At 36.4% G+C, this 26829-nt stretch overlaps 1 protein-coding gene across 3 annotated transcripts in view; it reads right to left on the bottom strand.

Moving 5' to 3' along the window:
- The window catches only part of Khdrbs2 (KH RNA binding domain containing, signal transduction associated 2), a 465344-nt gene that overhangs the window by 22286 nt on the left and 416229 nt on the right, over nt 1-26829 (bottom strand). The window contains exons 9-11 of one of the 3 annotated variants that reach the window (XM_029479419.1): nt 16907-17078; nt 14883-14938; nt 10252-10270 (exon numbers count right to left, since the gene is read on the bottom strand). In XM_029479419.1, coding sequence (XP_029335279.1) covers nt 16981-17078 — 98 coding nt within the window. In that variant the 3' untranslated portion in view covers nt 10252-10270; nt 14883-14938; nt 16907-16980. Of the gene's footprint in view, nt 1-10251; nt 10271-14882; nt 14939-15955; nt 17079-26829 lie in introns of those variants that run through there. The other 2 variants (XM_029479380.1, XM_021163203.1) reach the window with 2 other exon arrangements.

Raw genomic sequence — 26829 nt, 5'->3', positions numbered from 1 at the left:
AGAAATTTTATACAAATAATGTTCAGTTTAAGTCTGAAGTAAGAATCTTATCTATTTATGTAAGTTTTGGAAGACTTGAATCCTTTGACTAGTATAACAAAGCAATTTTCTCGGCAATACAAGTTTTTGTTTGAATTCTTTTGATTACAGTTTTATTTTGTATGTGTGCATATGCAGATGTCACTTTGTGAGTATGGAGTATGACTTGTGGGAGAAGGTTCTCATCTTCCACCATGTGCACCGCTAAGATTGAATTCTGATAGTCACATTGGGTAGCAAGTACCTTTAACCACTGAGCCATCTTACTGGTACTTCTTAATATTTTTATCTTATAGGTATGGATGTTTTGTGGGCATGTATATGTGTATATCATGTGCATAGTTAATGGCAGTTGGTGTCAGGAGAACACAGATATAAGCTAAGACACGGGTGCTGAGACTTGAACCTAGGTCCTCTGTAAGAACAGCCACTGCTCTTAACCACTGAGGTATCTATATTTCCAGCTCCGTTTTTAACTTTTAAGTATAAAAGTATTCTTTTTTTTTTTTGATACAAAGTTTTATAGTGTAGCCATTCCTGGTCCTAAAGTAATGATTCTACCCCATTTTCTGGCTTCTGAGATTATAGGTATCTATCATCATCATCCACAGCTTTATAATTTATTGCTTTACTTTAATAATTTGACTTAATGTAATTCCCTCAAAATACATAGACATTGATACATTAATGGCCTGCTTGGTTCTAAAATTTCTATTTTCAAATTATGTTTTCCTAGTTATTTTGAAGATAATTACAGATAAATAATAAGTATACATATGAGCTTCCAGTCAGTCAAGTTGGACAATTACAATTTGGTGTCATCTGTAGTCCTACATCCTCCATTGCTGGTGCGATTGCAAGCTGGTACAACCACTCTGAAAATCAGTCTGGAGGTTCCTCAGAAAATTGGACATAGAGGTATTGGACCCAGCAATACCTCTCCTGGGCATATACCCAGAAGATTTCCAACTGGTAATAAGGACACATATTCCACTATGTTCATAGCAGCCTTATTTATAATAGCCAGAAGCTGGAAAGAACCCAGATGTCCCTCAACAGAGGAATAGATACAGAAAATGTGGTACATTTACACAATGGANTACTACTCAGCNATTAAAANCAATGAATTTATGAAATTCTTAGGCAAATGGATGGATCTGGAGGATATCATCCTGAGTGAGGTAACCCAATCACAAAAGAATTCACATGATATGTACTCACTGATAAGTGGATATTAGCCCAGAGACTTAGAATATCCAAGATACAATTTGCAAAACACATGAAACTCAAGAAGGAAGACCAAAGTGTGAATACTTCGTTCCGTCTTAGAATGGGGAACAAAATACCCATGGAGGAAGTTACAGAGACAAAGTTCAGAGCTGAAACGGAAGAAAGGACCATCCAGAGACTGCACCACCCAGGGATCCATCCAGTAAACAATCACTAAACCCAGACACTATTGCATATGCCAGCAAGCTTTAGCTGACAGGACCCTGAGAAAGCTATCTCTTGAGAGGCTATGCCAGTGCCTGGCAAATACAGAAGTGGATGCTTATAGTCATCTATTGGATGGAACACAGGGCCCATAATGAAGGAGCTAGAGAAAGTACCCAAGGAGATAAAATGGTCTGCAACCCTATAGGTGGAACAAGAATATGAACTATCTAGTACCCCCCAGAGCTGTGTCTTTAGTTGCATATGTAGCAGAGGATGGCCTAGTTGGCCATCAATGAAAGGAGAGGCCCTTGGTCTTGCAAAGATCATATGCAGCAGTACAAGGGAATGCCAGGGCCAGGAAGTGGGAGTGAGTGGGTTGGGGAGCAGGACGAGGGGAGGGTAGAGGGGGCTTTGGAGATAGCATTTGAAATGTAAATGAAGAAAATATCGAATAAAATATATTAGTTATATATGCAAATCTTTTGAAAAATGACTTACAAATCATATATATTACCTGATAAGCCCATTAAATTAACTGCATTTGCAGCTTCATATCACCACTCAGAGTTTTTCAGGGACATAAAAATGTACCTTCCTAGTGTAAGAAAGGTGGTCAGATAACTAATTATATATATATATATATATATATATATATATATATATATTTGTGTGTGTGTGTGTGTGTAACATACCATCATATTTCTAAAAAATAAATCAATCCCAGAAGAGAAGGCAATGGTGCCTAATTAGAGATTTACTAAATGTCATTATAAAATGTTTTATCTTTCTATGTGGGTATATGCTGTAGAAAATCTATCTTAAACATTTTGCTTATGTTTTTATATGCTGTGGACATTGGTCAAGTAATGAAACTGTCATTTATGCTGGTCTTCCCCCTATATTACAGGTGTGGAGAAGGTCATGGGGCTATCTCATTACAAATGTATGAGTCTCTGTCACCATTTGCCAATGTCACAAAAGCACATTTACTGACTTCTATGTTAACCAGCCATGTCTGAGGTCCTACAACACCAGGCCCTGAGCTATATAGCTCTCCTGAGCTATGTAAAAAGGAGTAAAAATTCAAGAACCTATTTCCAATGCAGAAATGAGATTTCTCCTGGAGTCTGAGAAAATTCAAAACTCTTACATATTTTGATTTCATAACAGGAAAGTTACCAAGGCATCTGCCCTCACTAATACAGCAGAAATGTGTACAAGCAAAACACAAAAATCATTCACAAAAATGACAAGGTTAGTTATCTTAGAAGATGTTTTACATCAAGTCCCAACATGCAGATCAGATGAGTCTTTTAATTTTAATTAACCTTTTAATTTTGTCTTGGTTTTTCTTTTTAAAAAAAAAAAAAATGTCTTGCAGACCAGTGGGTAAAGGTGCTTGCTATCAAGTCAGATGGCCTGTGTTCCATCTCCTGGCCTCACATGGTGGAAGGACAGGACAGACCTCTGAAAGTTGTCCTCTATCTCCAAATGCATGAGTTGCATTCATCATCCTTCATCCTCAAATAAATAAATGATTCAAATACAATTTAAAATATATACTATGTTTTCCATTGGAGACAATTTGCTCTTTTTAAATGCCTTTGCTTGTTTCTGCTGAGATAAATGCCATGAGAAAGCAACTTGGTGGGAAAAGGATTTATTTCAGGTTATGGTTTATAGTCCATCATGGTGGGAAGCCAGAGCAGGAACTTTAGTCAGGAACCTGGAGGCAAGAACTGAGGCAGAGGCCATAGAGGAATTCTGCTTACTGGCTTGCTCTCTGTGGCTTGATCAGCCTGTTTTCTTATATTAACCAGTGGCAGTAGTGTCCATAGTGATATGGCCACTCCACATTAGCCAATGGTCAAGTAAATGCCCCACAATCTTATCCACAGGCTATTGTAATGGAAGCAGTTCCTCAGTTGAGATTTCCTCTACCCATATGTGTAGGTTGTTCACAAACAACAACTAAGACACTCTGCATTATCTTAGGAGTATTTGTAAGTATTAAGCCCTACATTTGTAAATATATACACGTAAATGTAATGCCACATAAACATTAGCATTTTATATACAAATAAATATGATAATTTGCCCATGTCATAGACACCACATACAAAATATAAGACATAAAAAAGTTAGAGGCAAAGCACTAAGTTATCTATTTTGTATTCATTTGATAACTGCCTTTTATCAGGCTCAATTAGTATCCTAGCTTAGATTTTAAAGGCTATATATTTTCCTAGGAGACACTTTCTCTTGCAATGAGGAAGGTGATGTTTGGCTGTTATTTCTGAATGTTTCTTGGAGATATTTAAACAGAAATGTAACCTTTGATGGAACTCTTCAGTATGTGATAGCTAAGGATGTAGTCAGCTTAGCAAATAATTCAGCCTCCACGGAAAATATTTCAGCTGTAGAATTTTATGAGAACACACTTTAATAAGTGACCCTCATTTTCTATTGTTTCCTGGAGTGATCGTGTTGAAATTATATAGTTATTGGTAGAAAACTGCCAATTCTGAGAGTCCTTTAAATATCAATGTATTCAAAGACATTAGTGTTAAAGACCAGAGAATTGGTACCAAGTCAACTCATCATATGATTTTATTTCATAGAAATTAACCTTCTAAAATAACATTTTAGGATTCTAGGAGCCAGAGACATCCAGGACATCACACACACACACACACACACACACACACACATACACACACACCACCACCACCACCACCACCACCACCACCAACAACAACAACAACGACAACAACAACAAAACAGAATAAATTAAACAGGGCACACAGGAGCTCACAGAGATTGAATTGACAATTGAGAGTCTACATGGGTCTAGGTCCTCTGAATATATGTTATGGTTGTGTAGCTTGGTCATCTTGTGGGACTCCTAATAGTGGAAACAGACTATCTCTGACTTTTTGATGTTACTCTTTTTGGAATCCTTTACCTCCTACAGGGTTGTCTCATTCATCCTTAATATAAGAGAAGGCATCTATTCTTTTTTTATTAGATATTTTCTTTATTTACATTTCAATAAGGACCAAGGGCCCTCTTCTCCCATTGATGTCCAAAAAAGGCAACACTCTGCTACATATGCAGTTGGAGCCATGGGTCCCTCCATGTGTACTCTTTGGTTGGTGGTTTAGTTGTTGGGAGGTTTGGAGGTACTGGTTGGTTCATATGGTTATTCCTCCTATGGGGCTACAAGCTCCTTCAGCTCCTTCAGTCTTTTCTCTAGGTCCTCCATTGGGGACCTTGTGCTCAGTCCAATGGTTGGCTGATAGCATCCACCTCTGAATATGTCAGGAACTGATGGAGCCTCTCAGGAGACAGCTATATCAGGCTCTTGTCACCAAGCACTTGTGGGCATCCACAATAGTGTTTGGGTTTGGTGACTATGACAAATGGGACCTCATAAAATTACAAATTTTCTTAAGGCAAAGGACACTGTTCACAAGACAAAATAGCAACCAACATATTGGGAATAGATTTTACCAACCCTACATCCAACAGAGGGATTATATCCAAAGATATTAATATAATATAATCAAAGAACTCAAGAAATTAGACTCCAGAGAACCAAATCACACTATGAAAAATGAGGTACAGAGCTAAACAAAGAATTCTCAACTGAGGAATACCAAATGGCTGAGAGGTACTTAAAGAAATATTCAACGTTCTTAATCATCAGGGAAGTGCAAATCAAAACAACCCTGAGATGCCACCTCACACCTGTCAGAATGGCTAAGATAAAATCTCAGGTCACAGCAGATGCTGGCAAGGATGTGGAGAAAGAGGAACACTTCTCTATTGCTGTTGAGATTGCAAGCTGGTACAACCACTCTGGAAATCGTTATGGTGGTTCCTCAGAAAATTGGACATAGTAAAACCCAGCAATACCACTCCTGGGCATATACACAGAAGATGCTCCAACATGTAATAAGGACACATGCTCCACTATGTTTATAGCAGTCATATTTATAGTAGCCAGAAGCTGGAAAGAACCCAGATGTCCCTCAACAGAGTAACGGATACAGAAAATGTGGCAAATTTACATAATGGAATACTACTCAGCCATTAAAAACATTGAGTTCATGAAATTCTTAGGCAAATGGATGGAACTAGAAAATATCATCCTGAGTGAGGTTACCCAATCACAAAAGAACACTCATGGTATACACACATTGATAAGTGGATATTAGCCCAGAAGCTCAGAATACCCAAGATACAATTCACAAGTATGGATATGTCAGTCCTTCTTAGAAGGGGGAACAAAATACCCATGGAAGAAGATACAGAGACAAAGTGTGGAGCAGAGAATGAAGGAAAGACCATCCAGAACTGCCCCATCTGGGAATCCATTCCATATACCGTCACCAAACCCAGAAGGCATCTATCCTTATTGCAACTAGATATGCCATGTTTGGTTGATATCCCTGGCAGGACTTACTTTTTCTGAAGGGAAATGGAGAAGGAGTGGATCTTGGGAAGATGGAGGTAGGGGGAGTGTTTGGGAGGAGAGACAGGAGGGGAAAGTGTGGTAAGGATGTTGCAATATTATATTTGAGAGAAGAAAATGTTAATAAAAGAAAAGTAACCTTTTTAAATAATATAAATGCATTAAATAAGCAAATAATTCTTATTAAAAACTTTCTTAGAGTCAAAGCTTGTAGTAACTATGCACTCTACCAAGTTCTAGGGGTCTGAAACATAAATGGATGGATACTATCACTCAAAAATATCAGTGGTATTATTAAAAATGTGGTAAGGTAACTATAGAACCAGTCTTCATAGATTCTATACTTGTTTCTTAAAATAATTGTTTGTGTGTATGTAAATGTTTTGCTTAAGTATGTCTGCACACCATGCATGCCTGCCAATGACCATGGAGGCTTGAAGAGGCACTGGATCTCTTGAGATGGCAGTTACAGATGGTTTTCAGAAACAAACTCAAGTTCTCTGCAAGAGCAGCCAGTGCTATTAGCTACTGTGCTATCTCTGCAGGTCTAGATGATAGCATTTCATTCATATTAATTTTATAAAATCTAAGTTTAATTATCAAAGCTGTAAGAAGCTGGCACCTTTTTGTTTACTCAATATTGTATACCTAGAAAAGTTTTAAAGTTCTTAAAATATCACAAAAAAAAAAAAAGCGCCCAATGATCTAAGAAAATGGTGGTAAATAATTGTCCTGTGCTGGGATCTCCAGCTACATATAAGCTCTTAATGGGCAGGAGTATAAGGCCAGTGGAGCTAACACGAGAAATTCAGATATGTATGGTCTTTAATGACAAGATACATGTGATAAAGACTTGAGACATCACTTGCTCTAGAGATGGGGGAGAAACTCCATTCTTCTTTCTCTTGCTCTTGCACTTGTAATGGACCCTTATTACATTTCTCTCCAAATTTTGTTTGTTCTTTATTTCTGTGTTTACTTTCACTTGAGTATCTTAACCATAATAAAAGGTAATGCACATTTCAGTTGTGTGTATTATTGAATAGAGTAAGCGAGAACAGCTGAAAATTGGATCTTAGTTTGCAAGAATATATGTAGTCACACCAATACAAAGAAAGCATGTCTTCAGTAAGAACTGATCATGATTATTGTTTGAGACACACAATTTCCTAGTACACTTTCATTTTTATTAAAGTTCATGTTGCTTGATTATTTATTACATACTTGTATATAGAAGGCTGCGTACATAGCTTTATGTAGGTTCTTTCTGGGAACAGGAAGCCAGGAGTCAGGTATAATAATACCTTAAATTTATGGGTTTTTGTGGAAAAGTAAATACTTTCAACTGGTACTATCTGTGCCATACATAAAAGTATTGATAAAATAAGTGAAGTTCTTTATATACACAGAAACAACAATGTGTTATGTGATCCATTAGTTTAACTGCCATTTTCTTTACATTATTAATGTAACAATTATACCAAATTACTCCTGGAATTACATTTATTTTGGCATGTATAACATATTGATATATGTTTATATATCATTTTATAACTTTTAAGGATGTAAATATCTTATATTTCCCATTATTTATTTAACATATGATACTAAAGAATAAATATGAAAATAAACATTTCATTAGTGTGTTTAGCAGTGAATAGTTAATCCACTTAGGTTCCCAGTGGGTTGCACACACACTGCACCTGCCCAAGACCTCTCTGGATTAACAAATGAAACACACACACACACACACACACACACACACACACACACATACACACACACATGTGCGCCAGCTGATTTTGATATGCCTGGACTAGCTCAATGGTTGGGCACTTCTGAACCTCCTTGTGGCTAGCACACACTTCTCTCTGGTATTCCTGGCTTAATACCTTCTAAATCTATATCTTATCTTCCTGCCCCTTCTAAATCTATATCTTATCTTCTGGGCAGCCCCTCACCATAGGACTGCATTTCCTTTCCACCTACATTGTTGGATTGTCTCTCTCCTGCAGCTCTTAAATCTGATCTCTCTCCATACAAGTCATGAGGATTCTCTCCTTTTCCCTCTCTCCCTATATCCCTTGCCTGAGCAATCTAAAAGTTCATTATCCATGTCCCTGTCCAGTTATTGGCTATATGCCAATTCTTTATTACCAATCAAAGTCATCTGGGGGCAGGGACTCTCAGGTCTGGAACGCAGTTTTGGGAGCCGAGTTAAGATAAAGCATTAGAACCAATTTCAAACAGCTGTGATCCAAGAAATAAACTAGATGAATATTAATATTATTAAAATAATAATATTAATAATAGTATATTAAATATTTCTAGCAGTAAATTAATCTGTATTCTAAGCCTTTCTTATAGAATGAATTTTTATTTGCCTGCCTGAAACACAGTATGAAGATGCTTTACACTTAGACTTTGTTGTAATGAGAAAGAACCAATTTGGGAGCCTACTAAGTAAATATGGGAGGAAATAATTTACCTGAATTTTCTTAATTCACCTTATAACTGTAGGAACTAGGGCTGTTATTATGACTATTTGACTTGTGACAAAAATGCAGCTGAGAAAGTTAAAATAATTTTGTTTACCTTCTAGTTCATTCCTTGTTCCCCAGACAGTTAATACAACTTTCATCCTTACACACTAACCTCAGCAACTGGGCTTTAGATTACTTTGTCCCTTGTGAGGAATGGGTATGGCAGCAGTCCCAAGATGGCACCCGGGACTGCAGCTAAGTCTTATGACTTGCACCTGACTTCCTCATACACCTGAAAATAAGCCACGATCATCGTGAGAGCTGCGCAGGTGCACCAAGATGCTGGTGGTGTAAACAGGTTCATATTTGGTGGAGACATGCCCCTGCTGCCCTGATTGGCTGAAGCCGCGTGCCTGGTGAGGTGACATGGCCTTCTGTGAGTGGATGGGGACTGAGAGTATGTAAGAGTGAGAGGCCCAGGGTTCGGGGGAGAAAGATGGAGGGAGAAAGATGAAGACTGAAGCTTGCTGAATAAACTGCTGTTAGAAGAACTGGTGGTCGTGTCGTTCTTGCTGGTCGAGAGCAGACATGACAGTCCCTCCCAAACTGAAAGTCAGCTCATGTCTGAAAATTTAGGTCCCATGTATTTAAACCTGTTGCTTTGGTGCAAAACAGTACTCTAAGTATGTGTCAGGCAACCAGCCTGTGCTAAACAGGAACTGCTGCCACAAAACAGAAACACCAAATCCACCCCTCTGGGATGTTGACTATATTTATCTATTAGTAACTTACTTATGACAAATGACTTCAAAGGAATAGAAAAAAGTAATGTAGGTAAAGAAGGTTAAAATCCAAAGATTATCTCTAGGAAGTAGGAGTACACACTTAGATCTTATGTCAGCCATTCTGCTCATCAGCTTTGTCACATGATTTTTAGCAATCATGAGACTTAGATGATTAAAAGCAACGTAAAACAAAACGGAACCCTTCTAAAAAGTACCCATTCACTATCAAATCTAGTCAGGGACAATGGTTTTTAGTAGCTACTAGAAATGAAAAGATTAGACAAATAGTTAATAGCTAATTATTCATTTTATACTAAGAGGTTATCAATGATTACAGAATCAAAGAGAAGTTTCTTAGAAGGTAGATATATTTGTTTTTAAATTTTTCTGTACTTGGGGGTCTTGAGAGATGGTTTAGCAGTTAAAATCACTCAACTGCTCCTTCAGAGGACTCAAGATGGAATTTTAGCAACCAGGTCTGGTGACTCACAACCACCTCTGACTACAGTTCCAGGGAGATATGATGCCTCAGGCTTCCATATCTGCACTCACACGGACATATCCACATACACCCACACCCCCCCCCCCCAGACATAACTTAGAAACTAAACAAAATCTTAAATAAATATTGCTCATATATCTGGCAGATGTGTGACAAATCTCACTATCACTATCTCATTAGGAAAATGCAAATGAAATTCCTGATAGGCTATTACCAAGAAATAATCCAAGAATGATTATTACGCAAAATAACTCTTGAGTCCTTTTGATGGAATGCAAATTTATACAGCCATATGGAAAAGTATTAAAGTCAATCCCAGACTAAGAGTGAAATTATGATACAGTTCAGCAATCCTACTAGTAGGCAGAGCCAAAGGAAACAAAATGGGTATAAGAAGAAATACCTGTATTCCTATGTTCACTGTATCTCTATTCCCAGTAGTCCAGACATGGGAATACCAAAATGGCCATCAACTGATGAACAGAAAAAGGAAATGTAGTCCATATGCATAGCAGAATACTATTCAGCCATAAAAAGGTAAGAAGTCCTGTCATTTGAAACAACATGCATAGAATTAGAAATTATTAAGTGTTAAGTGAAATAAGACAGGCATAGAAAATCATATGTAGAATGTAAAAATGTTGATCTCATAGAAGCCGAGAGTTGAATAGAGCTAAGAAAGAGTTGGGGAAAGTAACGAACACACACCATTATACTTAGATAGGAGCAAGAAGCTTGGGTCTTACTGTTCAGGAGAGTAACTACAGTCAGTGGCAAAGCTTGTATGTATTTCTAAAAGCTGGCAAAATGGATTTTCATGTTTTAAACCACAAGACAAGGTATTTGAGCAGACACATGTGTTTACTCTGATTTAAGCATTGCACAATGGAACACATATTGATTCATTATAGGGTACCTCATTAATATGTAAAACTTTAGGTTTCTATGTTGTGGTTAGAATAAATTTACATAGAAAACTAAAATGAAAGTTGGCAAATAATCTAATGAACCTTATTCCAAAGAAGAGAACTTGAGCTTCTTTCTTCTCCTCTTATTATGACCCGTGTTACTAAGGAGATGATAGGAGACATTGTGAAGGGAGTGTCCTCATAGCCATAGAGAATATGAACACCATACTGTCATGCAGGCAGGCTGTGTGGTTACATTATAGGAAATGAAGTGTTCCTATGTGAGGGACACAGAGTGAGGGAGGGAAGGGTGCCTATCCTCATTTGTAAGAGACATGAAGATGGCAGGAAACTTGCATCTAGTGAGGAATCTCTCTCAAGAAAGATTATGAGCAAAGAAGCCATTTGTCTACAAGTCTCTCTTACAACTAAATGAACATTTCATCATATCCCATATACTACTGTGAAGTGGGAGACAGAGTGAATCAGAAACATAAGATATTATTGATATGTAATTGATTAATAAAGTTTAAGAGAATGTTTGCTCTTTTTCTCTCTCTCCTCTTTTCCCTTCCTCTATACTTTCCTCTCCTCTACTACCCTCCCCTCTTCCCTCTCCTCTTCTCCTCTCTCTTCTTTTCCCCTCCTCCCCTCCCCTGCCCTTCCCTTCCCTCCCTTCCCCCTCTCTGTAAATGTAAACCGAAACCTCATAAGATGTAAGTGTGCATGAATCAGGCATTTCATTTTCTCCCAGTTCCTCTCTTTACCAAGTACAGAAGACCCAGATATAAAATGCATACTAAGTATAGTGACCTTTTCTCTCCCACGGTAAACAATCTTTCAAGAGCCAATTTATATATTCTGCATAAGGAGCCAGGAAATTCATCTCCAAGCTAGATGAAGAAGATGAGTGCCAGTCAGCCAATGACACCACTGTTTGTTAACTCAGCTACTCATCTGGACACCAAAATCATCAGAGAAATATTACCCTGGCAGCAGGGATTAAAAAAAATGTATTCTTGAAGGGTTAGTTCCTTCCTTCATTCATGCACATAAAATATGATTGTTTGGCTCATAAAATCATTTCTGTTTTGAAACTGATCCTCACTCTTTAATGGAGTTCCGGTCTGTGACTGAGGAACAAAAACCCTGCAGTGACTTTTGTGCTCATTTTATCATGGGAGAATTTTCTCATAATGTCAAAGGGAAAGTAGACTATAAATGGAAGCATTTGCTCTACAAAAGGCTATAGTCATGCTTGGTGACTATCGTGTGATGCTTTCTTCTGCATCTTTCAGGGATGGAGTAAGAAATTTTAGAAGAATAATTAAGTTTGGGAAAATATCAAAGTAAAAATGCATTTCAAAGTAAAAGAAAACACTCCCATGTGTTAAAAATGTATTCATTTTATTGCTACATAATAGAAATTAGGTAAATAGAAATTTGAGGTTTCCAAGTTTCTTCTAAGTTATAACTATATACAATTTTTTTACTGTATAGAAGTGTGTGTATGTGTGTGTGTGTGTGTGTGTGTGTGCATGCAAGTGAATGCCTCAGATGCACAGGCTTCCACGGGGGCCAGAAAAGGGCACCAGATCCCTTGGAGCTGGAGTTAGCAGAGGTTGTACAGACCCTGCTCCCACATTGGGCACCTGAATCCAAACTCAGATCCTTGGTAATAGCAGCAAATATTCTTAACCACTGAACAATTTCTCCTACTCCTTTCCATGTAATTGTTAATAGTATAAATTCTCAAACAAAAAAAGTAAAAATAAAAACTTGTGGGGCAGAAAGCTTCCCCCCCCATATTCCCATGTTTTAAAATGTTTCTAATTAGCAGTATGAAATTAATGTCTTCTCAATAGAATGGGGCTACTTTCTTTGCTCCATTTTTTTTTTTGTAAAAATTACAGGTGTTTAATATTAGTGTTTATATAAATTTCTGGTTTTGTGTTTGGCATGTGTACCCAAAACAAAATTGCATCGTGCTTACTGCTATTATACTTAATGTTCTACCTTTATACAAGTTATAAATCTATGTGTAATTAATTTTAAATTGCCATACAATTGCATGTTCCCACACATTTACTTAAGTTTTTCTATAATAAGAAATAAGCCTTCCCAAAGAGCTAGCAGGAGTGGCAAACAACACTTTTAGCAACAGGTATCATCGCATCAGAATTTGAAATATTTTTCCCACTCAAAATTCTTATTCACTGTATTCCCCTTATAACCAAACAGAACCAAACTCTGAATATGTTTATGTTGCATGAACTCATAAAGAATGCTATGAAGGGTGTCTTTCCAAGGGTGTCTGTGGTTTTGAAATCACTAGCCCAGGCGATTTTAAATGAACAACCAAAGAAATACAGTATTTAAAAAATGTATATTGGAAACATTAATTTCTTTCATTGAATTAAAAAAGAGCATTTACATGTGATTTAATGTAAACTTAATTTAAAAGTGGTTAACAAATCATTTGTTATCAAGCTGAATGGCTTTGGTTACATTAATAAACCGAAGGTAAAACTACCTAAATACTAAAATAAAGACTTGAAATTACTGGAAAGATTCTCAAATGCTAGCAGATTGATTCTATTTAAGCCAAGGTTGTAAAACATTAGTGGGCACAAGACTTTTTAAATTACTAATACTGTTTTTATTTAAAATACTTTGTTAAGAGCTCAAATTTGTTGTTTTAGTGAGTTCTCACTCATCATGGGATTATCAGTGTGCCAATGGAAACCTCATTTTATGAAGAAGTCCATGAAGATCTTCAGAACATATGTAAATAGAATGCACAAGGATTGACTCAAAGTATGCCATGAGCATTTCACCACTTGCATTAGGTGGCGTCAGACAGAAGAATGTTCAGATATTTAGGGGCCAAAATTGACTTGAGTCCTTGACAGTAGATAGGATGTTGGCAGTGGAACCCAGCTTAGATTTCTACTGCTCATGGGAGAAGCATCCTGTTAAAAAACACTTCCTGAAAGGTTGCCATTCAAAACTAGGAGAATTTCCACACCCCATCTCCAGAGAATCCCTCTGCATTTACTTCCAATTATTTGAAGAGTTGGTAAATAATCTAGCAAGCATATCTGATATATATATATATATATATATATATATATATATATATATATACACACACACACATATATATGTATATATACATGTATATGTGTGTGTATCTTACATGTTTATATATAAATATATGTATATATAAATAAAATGTTTTCATAATATGATTTATGTTTGATTTCATACTACTCTGTCATTTCAGGTAGAAAAAAAATAATCCAGACTATGGAATTTAGGTATTTTAGGTCATGAGTTCCTGTATGACTCAAGGAACTGTTTTCCCTTTTTTATTTTGTGGTTTTGGTTTGTCTTGGGGCTTCAGGGACTAACTTTTCTCTTGTTTCCATCTGGTTGTGTCCACTGACATGTCTTCATCCTGGTGAGTACTGTCCTTGCTTTTCTGCAGAAGGGCGGCAGGTATATAAAGCTGTAAAGCTCCCCCAAACAGCCTGACCCTTCCTCCCTCTAATAATCCAAGGGAACATCCTACAACTTCTTCCATGGGACAGTGGGTGAGTCTTAATGGCATGAGAAATGTTCTGAGTTTATATCTTATATAAATTTGCATATAACTTATATAACTTCCATAAACTTATATAAGTTTCCAAACTTATGTGAGCCTTGTATATAATACATGAGAGCCAGACTAGCTCGTATGTCTCCAAGGACAATCAGGTTATTATAATGAAATAAATTAGAACTGTCATATCAACCAGTTACACATGATGGCCAGGTTTCTTTCATTGCATTATCACATCCTGCTGTCTATCCTAGTCACATCCTGCTGTTCATCTTGTTGAACAAAGCAGGGTGCCTGAACCTCGGCTGCTGCCATTTGCTTTATAAAAACATTCACTGTGTTAATTGTAATTAACTTCTGATTTTTTTCCTTCTGTAACTCTAAACATTTGAGGCTACAAAGGATCTGTGCCTGAACCCCAGAGAGTGTTCTGTAGCAATTTGAACAATTTTAATTTGGAGAAACTGTAATACACTAAGACACACTTAGTAATTGCAAATGGCTCCATGCTGCTTTGAGCTGGTTTCCCTGCAGATATTTTCAGTATTCCCCCAAGCTACCATTTAGAGTTTCACTCTGCTACTACAGATTCCTGTTGTTCCATACTTTGGTAAAGATTGTGTCAAAGATGACAGAACTCAGCCTACCTGTATCCCCTTTAGTCCATCATATCTGCTACCATATATGTGCTCACTGTGCAGACCTGGAATAGTAAGAAAGAATAGAAAATGGAAACATAACTGAGCATCATTTTTAAGAGGCAAATGTTTACAATTTTTAATCGAGGACAAACACACACTTCATAAAACTATTAACATGCAACTCCAACTGCAGAAACTAAACAGCAAAATGCCTCAGCTGAGAAGCAGCAAAAAAAGTAAACCAATCACATTGACAAAAAGCCACCATAAACAAAAAAGAGTATGTTCAAAAGAGTCACGGTTTTGGTATCTATCCCTACTGTCAAGTTTTTTGCTTCTTTCTCTCCATCAAAATTTAGCTTAATGTTTGATGTTAGCAAGAGTTGCATTACTGTTATTGCTAATTTTAGTTCTGTTTATTACCTTGAGGGTTATAGATTGTAAAATCATCTTGCTGCCTCTAGTTAATTTTAATTAGTTGTTTTAAAAGCCTGTAGACCTATTTGTTATATATATATTTTTTGTAGGTTTACTTTTTTAACTATCAGGAACGTAATAACTGAGAAGATTTAACATTACTGCTGCATAGGCAAACTTACAGAGTTACTATTAGTGTTACCTGTTTAACGTTTAGTCATCCTGTGAGTCCTGCGACATATTTCCTTAATAATCATCAGCCATCAAGTCTGATAGTCTCAAAAGAAATATCAGCCCTCTAAACTGCCTTCAAGGGCGGTGATATTTAGCACTGAAAATTACAAATAAAGTGTTTTGAGGTTGAAGAGCAACATCTAGCCATTGACACTGATGGTTTCCTGGTCAAACAAACTGTTATAAACTACGCGAATGAAGTCCACGCACTCCTTTGAGTGAAAACAATCACGTGAATCTATGCAACGCTTACATGTTGGATGGGATATTTAAATGTGTGGGGAAACTCAAAGGTTGAAGAACTAGGCATTTAGACAGTGGTAAGTGGTAATCTTACCTCTTTATACTCCATTACTCTTTCTCACGAGAGACATGCTAGTGCAAACAAGTCAATCAGAATTTGTGTTTAGCAAGATAAAGCTTAGAGGATAGTTTAAAATCCATTTATTATTCTAAATCCATTTCTTCCATTAACATGTTATACATTAGTGTTTACTAACCATGATTCATGTCACAGTTTAGTTTGTTAACTTTTAAATTATTTAACAACCATAAGTTATTGATACATTTTTTAAGTATTACACAGATATCTTAAAACAGGCTTGGGTTCATTTTTGTAATTTTTAAATAGAAAACATTTTAGGCATCTCTTGAAAAAGAAATAAAGCAGGCATTTAAAGTTAGAAAACAAGTAATTCCAAATTTAGTTTTTACAAAAGCCTTCAGCTTTATTGACAAATTATGGCAAACATATTTGACAAATTGTGGTTCCTATTTAGAGAAGCTTGCACATGGAACTCCATGTGTGTTTTTTTCTTTTTTCTTTTTTTAACAAATACAGGTTAAAACACTGAACAAATTCAGTTAGCTACATACATACAGTAGCTGCTTATTTTCAACCCCATTAAAACAGCATTTAAAAATTAAATTTACAACTTCATATTGAACATCTCCATCTGACTAACATATATTAAAAGACAGGTTAAAACATCTTATCTACAACTTTATTATCAGCTAGTTCAAAATCATATTACAGTCTTTTAACAACCCTAAACAAAGGTTCTGCTAGTTGGTTGAGACTCAAAAATCGAACAGATTCATGCTTTTTCTTACAAAAGGAAAAGGAAAAGGAAATTAAAAAGAAAAGAGAAAAGGGGTTTACACACAACGATTAAAAAAAACAATCAAGAGAATATCAACCTACAGAATGGTTTATAAAGTATGCTTGCCAATGTCTTTTTTTTTCAGTCTGTTTTGTAAAATAATACTAATGTCCACATCACGTTAACAGTATAAGGGAATACAAGAAATAGTAGGAGCAATTATGAGCAGTTATTCCTAGAACAGAAAAAACAAACAAACAAAAAAAGGACTATTACTTGTCTTGTTGCTGTTTATGTGGAGACCACAGGCTATGAATTGTCTTTGAGGAGGTCACAGATGAAGAGGACCTTCAATATCTACCATAGGGGTGTTCCCTGTATCCCCCTCTGGCTGACCTTGGTGGTGGTGCCTTCAGGCTGGAGCGAGTTGTGGCCCATTCTTCTGGTGCTATGAGTGAGAGAAAGATAGTAACAGACACATGACTTCACAGTTTCAGTTAAAGAAAGTCATTAGAGAAACAGTGGTTTATTAACAAAAAGATAATAGAATGAGCTCAATGATGACAGCTAAAGCCTAGTACTGTTTCAGAAGGTGAGACTATGCAAGGGTAGTTAGTGTATACATGATAGTTGTTTACATTAACCTTCCCTGGTATTTGCCAAAGAAAAGAAAGTCAAACTACTAAGATAAATCACCATTTGTTATGCACCGCATTTCAATGCTACTACATTGCAAGAAGTGTCTAAACATCATCCTGTCATTTAATCTTTCAATGCAAACTTCTAAAGCAAAGTGCACATAGCAATTCCATGGTTCTCAGCCCTTGATTATCGTGAGAATCAAATAGGACTCAGAATAAAACAAAACAGAATAAAATGTCTATTCTCTGTCCTATAAACTAATTAACTGAAATACTCTGTGACACAGGATCTATGTGCTGTACCTTTTCAATGCCTCTCATTTGGTCCAGAGTTAAAGTTTATGATAAATTTCAGATGACAAAGCGAGAGATGAGCAGAGTGCAGAGCAGAGAACGTTGAAGTACAGAAGTATGTACAGAAAGATTTCTCAAATCCCTTTCTTGTAAGCTACACAGAAAATAAGAAGGACCTTAAAAGGCTAGGGAAACCAATCAGTGTTATAAAACCTAGTCTGTCTCTCCAAAGAAGAACCCAGAAATACAATGACAGCCAAGTATTTGAGAGGCGTGGAAAACAGAGATTGTAAAGTCTATGTTTCCAGAAAAGCAACCGACTCTTCCTCCCCATAGCTTACAGGTGAATTCATGGTGACAATGCATATGATTCCAGAAACTATCTTATCCAGGTCTGTTACTCAGAATTTATGTGCTCATAGACAGACAGACGATGTGGGTAGGCAAATCCCAGTAAGAAAGACCCATTAATAAAATAATAGACACAGAATCAATGAAAATATCTGCTGGAGAATCTCTACTGATGTAGCCCCTTTGCCCTGTGGTGCTTCTTGCAATAGGTTTTTTAAAAGTTTCTAAAACAGGATATTAACATTTAAATTTCAGTATAAGATAACCTTCAACTTATAAAAATAATCAAACATATATCAATATTAGAAAAAGGCTGCATTTAAGTAGATAAATGTTTCTGAGATGACATTATTACAAATTATATTCATGACTGAAATGCAGTGTATTCAGTATTTAAGACAGGGGTGGTTTGAATGAGATGTCCTTCATAGTCTCAGGCATTTGAATCCTTGATTGACAGGCAATGGTTCTGTGTGAGAAGGCTTAGCAGATGCAGCTTTGTTGGAGGACGCACGTCACTGGTGGTGGTTTTAAGTATGTGATGACTTTGCATGCAATCCATTCTCTTTAAATATTGCATTATGTTTCACAAACATATTCATTTGTATCTATCTATGTTTGAATTAATACAATGCTTTTCCTCCTTGCTTCAAGCTAGGAAAATGACTAATACTATCAGTTTATGATAATTGAAACTATGAAGTTAAGCAAGCATCAAAAATGAATTCCTACTCGCAAATGCAAATTTGCAACTATCCAAGATTCCTTATCACTAATAGAGGAAACCAAGGGTTTATGTCTTTTAATCGGGGCATTGCTTCTGCTTCATACATAATCTCAATAACAGCTGTGAATCAAGGTTTGGAGAACTGTTATTTCTTGTTGTGTCCAGTTTCCTTCCTCACTGTCTTTATCGTGATGGTTATGTTTTACGCATTTGTCACTTGGCATTTGACACATTGTGCAGCAGTGGAGATATGTGCAGGGCACTGGCATCATGAGAGTTTTCACTGAGTCAGTGCTTCCCGTTGTTGCCACCGCCTGTGTCTTTTAATTTTGCCACAGTGAGTCTCCCAATCCTCATCTACAATATTCACAATCCTATATTTTTAATGCAGCAATACCAAATTTAGAAGGGATACTCCAAAGTCATCCTAAGCTCAGGCAAGCATGGAACTTCTTGAGAGTGAGAGGAAGAAGCATAAGGTCCTTTTAGGTGGAGGCTTGTAGAATGACAGAGGAATAAAATTTAGAAGTGCATTTGGAATTTAGCTGCTCCTTCGGGACTTTATTTACTAGACACTACAGTCTTAAAAATATCTTCAAATTTAGTACAAAGTTTGGATTCATAGCCGATTGTTTTCAGTCCCATGACATTGCTGCAAGATGTCTCTTAAGAAAAATCCTTACATTGAAGCTTTAAACCAGCCCTGTCTCTTTGAAAATAACAGAGGAAACACGGTGTGTTCAGTACCAGGGGACTGCTATGTGAGAAACACTGGTTGGGTTATGGCTATAAAATAAATGAATAACAAAAATTACTTTTCTGAGAGGGCATATGTACATTTCTGCCACACTGAAATGACTAGAATATCATAAATTTATAAAATATGAAATAAATTCATATTTATTATCAATAACAAAGTGTATCAAATCTCCTATGCATCAGATGCTATCCCATGTTGATGATGAACACACTCAAGGAAAACTCAGAGAAAAGCATGTTTCATGGATCATAGAACCTTCTTAACTTGTCTTTTAGGAGAATGTTCAGAGAAGTGAGGAGGGAACCACTAACTTTCACCGTATAGTTGAAGTTAGACTGAACTCTAATGACCATCTAGAAGAAGAAAAGGTTTTCTGAGCAAATCTAGAAATCCATAATGAACTCAGGTCATATTTAACCTATCTCAGATTATTTCTCTAAAGACTTTTCTATATTAATTGTCTTATATAATTTGAGCTTATTTCTATAGTGGCTTTTAAGTTCTGTTAGGGAAGAAACTTTGCACAGTGGCAAACATGTAGTAAAACAACATAAATGTAAAGTAAGTCAATGGTGTTATTAAACAAGGGAGGAGTTTTGAAATCACTTATGTAGAATAAAACAAGCATAGACATTGCTGACAACTGGATGTGTGTGAGTATATATGTATATTTCTTTTTAAAGTTATTCCTTTTATTGCTGTGAGTGAGTAACGTATTACCTCATAACTTGGGCTTCCCAGAATGCCTGGGGGATCATGTCAATCACATGAGAGTAGGTTTCCTTGAGGAGAATTTTACCTCCTTTAGCATATAAGTCATCCAGGTTACTCCTCCTGTGCTCTGAATGTTACTCAAATGACCTGCATTTTCTCCATCTCAAAGGCTCTGCTCAGCAGATTCAGGCCCATTAAGACTCATGCAGATTGTAATGTGCTTGCATTTCTGCAGTGAAAGTAGATACGTTGGGGAGCACTCATGGTGGAAAAAAAAATCTAGGCAATTTTTAAAGTTGCAAAAAAAGTCTCAGATATTTTAAACATTTAGGTTCTTGGTGATCATGAAACACAGGGACTAGCAACCGCTTTTTAAAAACCTGGTGTTATTAAAGTTAAATGGAAGAGTAACATTTTAGTATTTGGGTTTTAAGAGGGAGAGTTCAAATATCACATTCATTTTGAACCAGTTCAAAAAAGATATCATGGAGACATTTTATCATGAGGGCTAAGCTAATGTGTTCATTCATTGGTCATTCTCTATATAGCTTTTCATTTCTGAAACTCACAAAAGAATCTAAGAAGAAAGTCAGGGACAAAAACTGGAACAGAGACTGAAAGAAAGGACACCCAGAAACTGACCCACCTAGGGAACCATCCCATTTGCAGACAACAAACCCTGACACTTGTTGATGTCAAGAAGTGCTTACTGACAGAGCCTGGTATGGCTGCTCTCTGAGAGTCTGTGCCAGAGCCTGAACAATACAGTTGAAGATTCTGGCAACCAACCATTGGTCTGAGCATGGGGACCCCAGTGGAAGAACTAGAGGAAGGACTGAAGGAACTGAAGGGGATCGCAACCCCATAGGAAGAACAAAAGTATCAACTATCTGGACCACCAGAGCTGCCAGAGACTAAACCACCAACTGACGAGTATACATGGAGGTACCCATGACTCCAGATACATATGTAGTAGAGGATGGCCTTCTATGACATCAGTGGGAGGGGAGATCCTTGGTCCTGTGGAGACTTTATACCCCATTGTAGGGATGCAAGAGTGGTAAGGTAGGAGTGGGTGATTGGTTGAAGGAGCATCCTCATAGAGGCAAAGAGGAGGGGGAGGGGAAGGGGATAGGGGTGTGTGGAGGGGAAACCAGGAAGGGGGATAACATTTGAAATGTAAACAAATAAAATGATCAATAAAAAAGAATCTCAGAAGAGAAAAGCAGTTTAAACCCACCATAAAGAATGGCTACTCATACTCCTCATTTGTGTCATGTTGCAGATCAACATGCAAAATTCATAACTAATGGGAGGGTTGTGGCTTGGATATGAAGTGCCCTTCCCAGTGCAATGCTGATAGAAGCTTGCTTGCAAGTAAAAGGGCGTCTGCAACTTGCTTGGTTCCAGAGCTTTATTAAACTCATCACCAGACTAGCCCACAAATGCACTCATAGATGAATGCACTGTTAGAAATAAGTTAGTGAGGGCACACTGAGAGAGATAAATCCGCCCATCTCCCCCTTTATGTTTTTCCATCTGTCTCTCTGTCTCCATTCACTCTACCACCTACTTCTGCGATGATCTTCCTCAACCCAGGAGTTCAAATGGAGCCAAAAAAGACAACTGAAAAAAGAGTTAACATCACAGAATGTAGAAAATGAAATAGTGAACGATAACTGAACACAATATAGAAGCTTGTCTCACTTGAACCTACACTATATTTTCTTTACTGGCAAAGTCTGAATTCTACCAAAAGCTGAGACATTCATCCACACACTTAAAAAGCACAGGAGGGCCTGATGAGAAGTCACACAAGGCAGAATCAAACGGTAGCATAAAGGACTGTTATAATTCTTTTCCTTTAATTCAGTGAGGGTAGTCATGGTTACAATCCTTCACTGATAGGAAAACTCAACTTCTAGTCGCCTGCTTCCTTCATCTACCTCTATTTTCTATTAGAATGCAGTGTATGGTCTCAGAAAGACACGCAACATGGCAGGTATTGAATGGAGGAAGAAACAATAAAAAACCAGGCTTTATACTCCATGATCTGCTCTAAAGGACTGTGTTCCCATGTTCCTCTGCTTGTTGGTTTCCCCTGACATATAAGCACTACGATTGCCTACTCTTAAACTTAGCTTACATGGGAATCTCACTGTGTATCCTAAAATAGCCTTGAACTCATGAGACCCTCCTACTTCATTACAAGTGAGTGCCACATGTGGTACCCAAAGAGATTTGACCTTATCCTGACTATGATTCCTTGTCTCAAGAGGTTTTTGACACACTGATCAAGAGTGAAAATTAGCTGCTTGTATTGTTTCTTTTTCCTCAGAATACTAAGGTAACCAAAGTTTACAATCTTTAAACATAGGCACAAGCAGTTTCCTAGTTTGCCTAATGTTGTTCTATTAAGGGTGGATAACTCAAAGAAAAATTGAGATCTTACATATAACTAATAATGTAAAATTGTCAATAAGCAATGAAATGATGAGATTCTGGTTATGTACATGTGCATATATGTGTATGAGTGTGTGCATGTGCATGTGTGTGTGCCTGTGTGTGTGTGTGCATGCACTCACCTCGGGTATGCAACCTATAGAGATTTGAGAACAGTCTTATGGCATTTGTCCTTCATCTTGTTTGAGATAGGGTCTCTTCATGGTCCAGTAAATCAGCCTACTTTGCCTGTAAGTAGAATCTCCTTCCTAAGTCTGCTTCCCACAATCCTGGAGTAGGGATGCTGGGATCACAGGGAACTATGTGGTCGCTACAGTGTCCAGTTTTCACTCGAGTTCTGAAGGTCCCAGCTCATGGTGACATGCTTGTGTGTCATGCACATTAACTCACTGAGCCATCTCTGACTCCTACTTGTTTACACTGTGTCACCTCTAAGGGAAATGGTATCCATGTACTATCAGGGCTACTTGTAAGAGATGTCCATTTAATTTCAATCTGTCAAATATTACAAGACTAATTAGCTTATTCTAAAATCAATTTTATGAGAACTTCAAAATACATGGGAACACAATTTCAGTGGGCTATCTTTCAGTTGAAAATAGACTTTAAAATTTTATATTAAGATGAAATAACTGTGATATTATTCTCGGGAACACATAAACATTTCAATATTAAATCCTAGGACAAACAAATTGTTTGCATGTATTATATTTCTCAGTGACTTTTATATTCTTGGTAATTTTAGAAAACTCATCTTTTGTAAAATCAATTTCTCAAATGTGAATCTCTATTGACTGTTAAATATAGAAGGCTTTTGTTCTTCAGTCTCAGGGCTGGCATGAATGTTAGTTGGCTTCATTTTCTTTAGCTGTTTTCACAGATTAATCAATGCAGGCTTATTTTCACACTGGGATAATAATCATCTCTCTCCTCAACACAAAATGAGGATGTTCTTGTTCTGCAATCGACTTGAAGTGCAGCACTCGGGTGCCCTGGATTGAAATATAGCACCCAGTTTCTTTATGCTTTCATTCATTTCAAGACTGTATTAATATTATCTTTCTTGGTTCCACACAGCTGTCATTTATGATGCTACTAATGAATGGATGCATAATTAGCTCTCCAGTTCATACATTAAATACATTTTAATAAACAGCTCTTTCCTCTGAGAAGATAATATTGCTGTCCATTCATAGCTGCCAATCTCAGAGAGAATGAAGAGGGTGTTTCTTATGTGAAGCATTGCATAGCTAAGCCCTGTAATTAAAACACATCCCCATTGAATTATGAACTATTCAGACATATCCAAAGTAATTTTAGTAATTCTGATTTAATTAGAAAATATTTTAGATGTGCAGAAACTGATTTTAAATTCTTATTAGTCAAATATTCATTCTTGAAAAATCAATTCAGTATAAAATGTAACAAATCTTAGTTTAAAAGTGAATCTGATAATATATTATATGTTACATGATCTTTATAATCAATAAATCTACATATTTGGTTATATTTAAATGTTAGTATTACAGTGTTGTAAGGAAAGCATTTAATATTTAATATTACCTATAAATATACAGTTTATATTTCCTACTTCAGCAATGAAACCTGGGACACAAAGAGAAAAAAATCTTTATATCTGATATACACAAAATAGACTGTAAAAAATGAAGCCATAGACTTGGAGTTCCAGAGCCTTGGGAGTTTAACAGGAGAATTATGTGAATCCAGTTTGAAACTAGTCTTGGATATGTAGCAAGATGTTGCATTCTCAAAAATTATGGAGCAAATCAGTCAATATTTAGTTAGCATGTGCTTGCATGCTTACACATATTACCTGACTAGACTGACTACAGTTCACAAACTAGAGGATACAATGGATGATAATGTACATGGGGTATATTCAGTTTGACTTGAATGGGCATTTGGGTCAACCTTCTCCTGTGTTTGTAAATGCTATCTTCTTACTTTGTGTTTTTGTTTTAGTAATTACTTGTGTCTTTGTGTGTTTCATGTGTTTTTTTTTCGTATTTTTTAAGAGGGGGAAAAAGTCTAGATAAAACACATTGTATCAAAAAGTTATTTTCAATAATAAAAAATTATCTAGATGCACATGTCATAAGAAAAGATTATTACCATCTTGCTCCTTCGTTGTTACAAAATGAACCACTTATCAACAATTATCAACATAATGCATAATCCTGATAACTTAGTATATAACATCTTATACTAAAATCTGAATTTCCATTATATATATATATATATATATATATATATATATATATATATATATATATATATAACTTAATTAGCCTTTGAAATTATAGTGCTGAGTCCCTGTATTTCTGGTTATTTTTGTGGGTCTTGTTTTCCCCTACACATGAGTATAGTATGAGTGCAGCAGAATCTTCAGAGCTTCACTCTAAAAATACATGATTGATGTGAATTTACTTTATTCTATGATTATGCAAAGAGTATAACAATTTCAAATGAACCTATGAATAGCTAATTATTATAATTTGTATGAAATACATTAAAGTCTATATTTATCATGGTATAGTGCTACTGTTAGAGGGATGGAAGAAAATACTTTTACAGACTACAATAAGAAAAATCTTTGTGTTTAGATTATCTTTTTAATGTGACATATAAAGCAATAGGTTTCATATGCCATCATCAAGCATGTCTGTTATTGGTCTCTAATCCCTTTCTCATGACACCCTTGCTGGTCCCAATGGTTTCCCCCTCTCCTTTATGTACATGTATACTATTACTACCTTTGCACCTTGCATATGCTCCACTTAGGATCCCTTCTCATGGACACACACACACACATCAGAAAATATGTGGTGTCTGTTCTGAGTTTAGCTTATCTCACTTTATATAATGATTTCCAGTTGCACTCAAAATTCATGATTTCATTTTCCTTTCCAGCTCAATGAAACTTTACCATGTAGAGTTGCTACATTTTTCATTGTTCTGTGATGGCCATCCTGTCTTTTGTTCTTAGCTGCTGTGAGTCTGGTAGCAATAATACTGAAGTTCAAATGTCTCTGTAATCAATAGACCTTTGGGTATATAGTCCAGACTCTTATGACATAAGCCATGTGGTGATTCTATTTGCATTTTTCTAAGAAACCTCTTTATTATTTCAATAATGGCTCTATAATTTAATGCTACCACCAGTGATGAATAAGTGTTTCTCTTTCCCCATATACACCTGTTTTCTTGATGTTATCCTTCTGATGGGTGGGATAGAATTTTAAAGTATATTAAATTTCCATCTTTCTGATGGCTAAAGATGTTGGTTATTTTTTTCAATTGTTTATTGGCCATTTTTATTCCTTATGAGAACTGTCTGTTCATTTTATTGGTCAATTCCCTGATTTGATTGAGCAATTTTTTTAGAAAGTAATATTTCATCTCTTCATAACCCAACCTGCTGCATCTTTCTGAATGCAGCACTGAGTGCAGTGCATGTGATTCCATAAAGGAAACATGGGAGCTATTTTCCTCAAACTGGTACATCAAGTGTCAAAAATAACGACTATACTGAAAATCCTGAGACATTTTATGAATAATAATATACCTCCTCATTAGGAAAAAGTATCAGGAGATTTGTAGTCTTCCCATACTGGAATAACTCAAACATTTTTAAATGAGTAATGTTGTCTAACTTTGTACAACCCTATACCAATTCAGAATACTTGTTTTCTTAAGTTCTAGGTTCTAAACTCATAAAGATTGTAATCTGGTACAATATGTATGCATCCATCTATTTCTGAGCATGAAACAATGGGAGCAATAGAAAAAAAGTATACTTTGTAAATCATTACAAAGCTCGCACCTACCAGTACCTATGTGCAAAATATACTCTCTTGTTGCCTTTAAACTAACTGGGCTTCCTCAACCCCTGCTGATGTCATCTATGATGCTGTTGTCTTGAGACATTTCCAATGACAGGTTATCTTTGCAATGTCATTGTCAACATTTTGGGGGGCAGACAGAGGAGATGGATCTCAGGGGTTGTCATAGTTACTTACTTTTATTGCTGTGATAAGAAACCATTACAAAGGCAACTTAGAAAAATGTGTTTAATTTGGACTTATGGATTCAGAGAATTAAAGTCCATGATGGAGGGGCAAAGGCATGGAGGTAGGAACAGCTAAGAGCCATGTCTTGGTAAGCAAGTATGTGTGTGTGTGTGTATGTTTGTGTGTGTGTGTATGTGTGTGTGTGTGTGTGTGTGTGT

Source organism: Mus caroli, chromosome 1 (assembly GCF_900094665.2).
Source record: "Mus caroli chromosome 1, CAROLI_EIJ_v1.1, whole genome shotgun sequence".
NCBI classification, from domain to species: Eukaryota; Metazoa; Chordata; class Mammalia; order Rodentia; family Muridae; genus Mus; species Mus caroli.
This window is presented reverse-complemented; position numbering and strand designations above follow the sequence as displayed.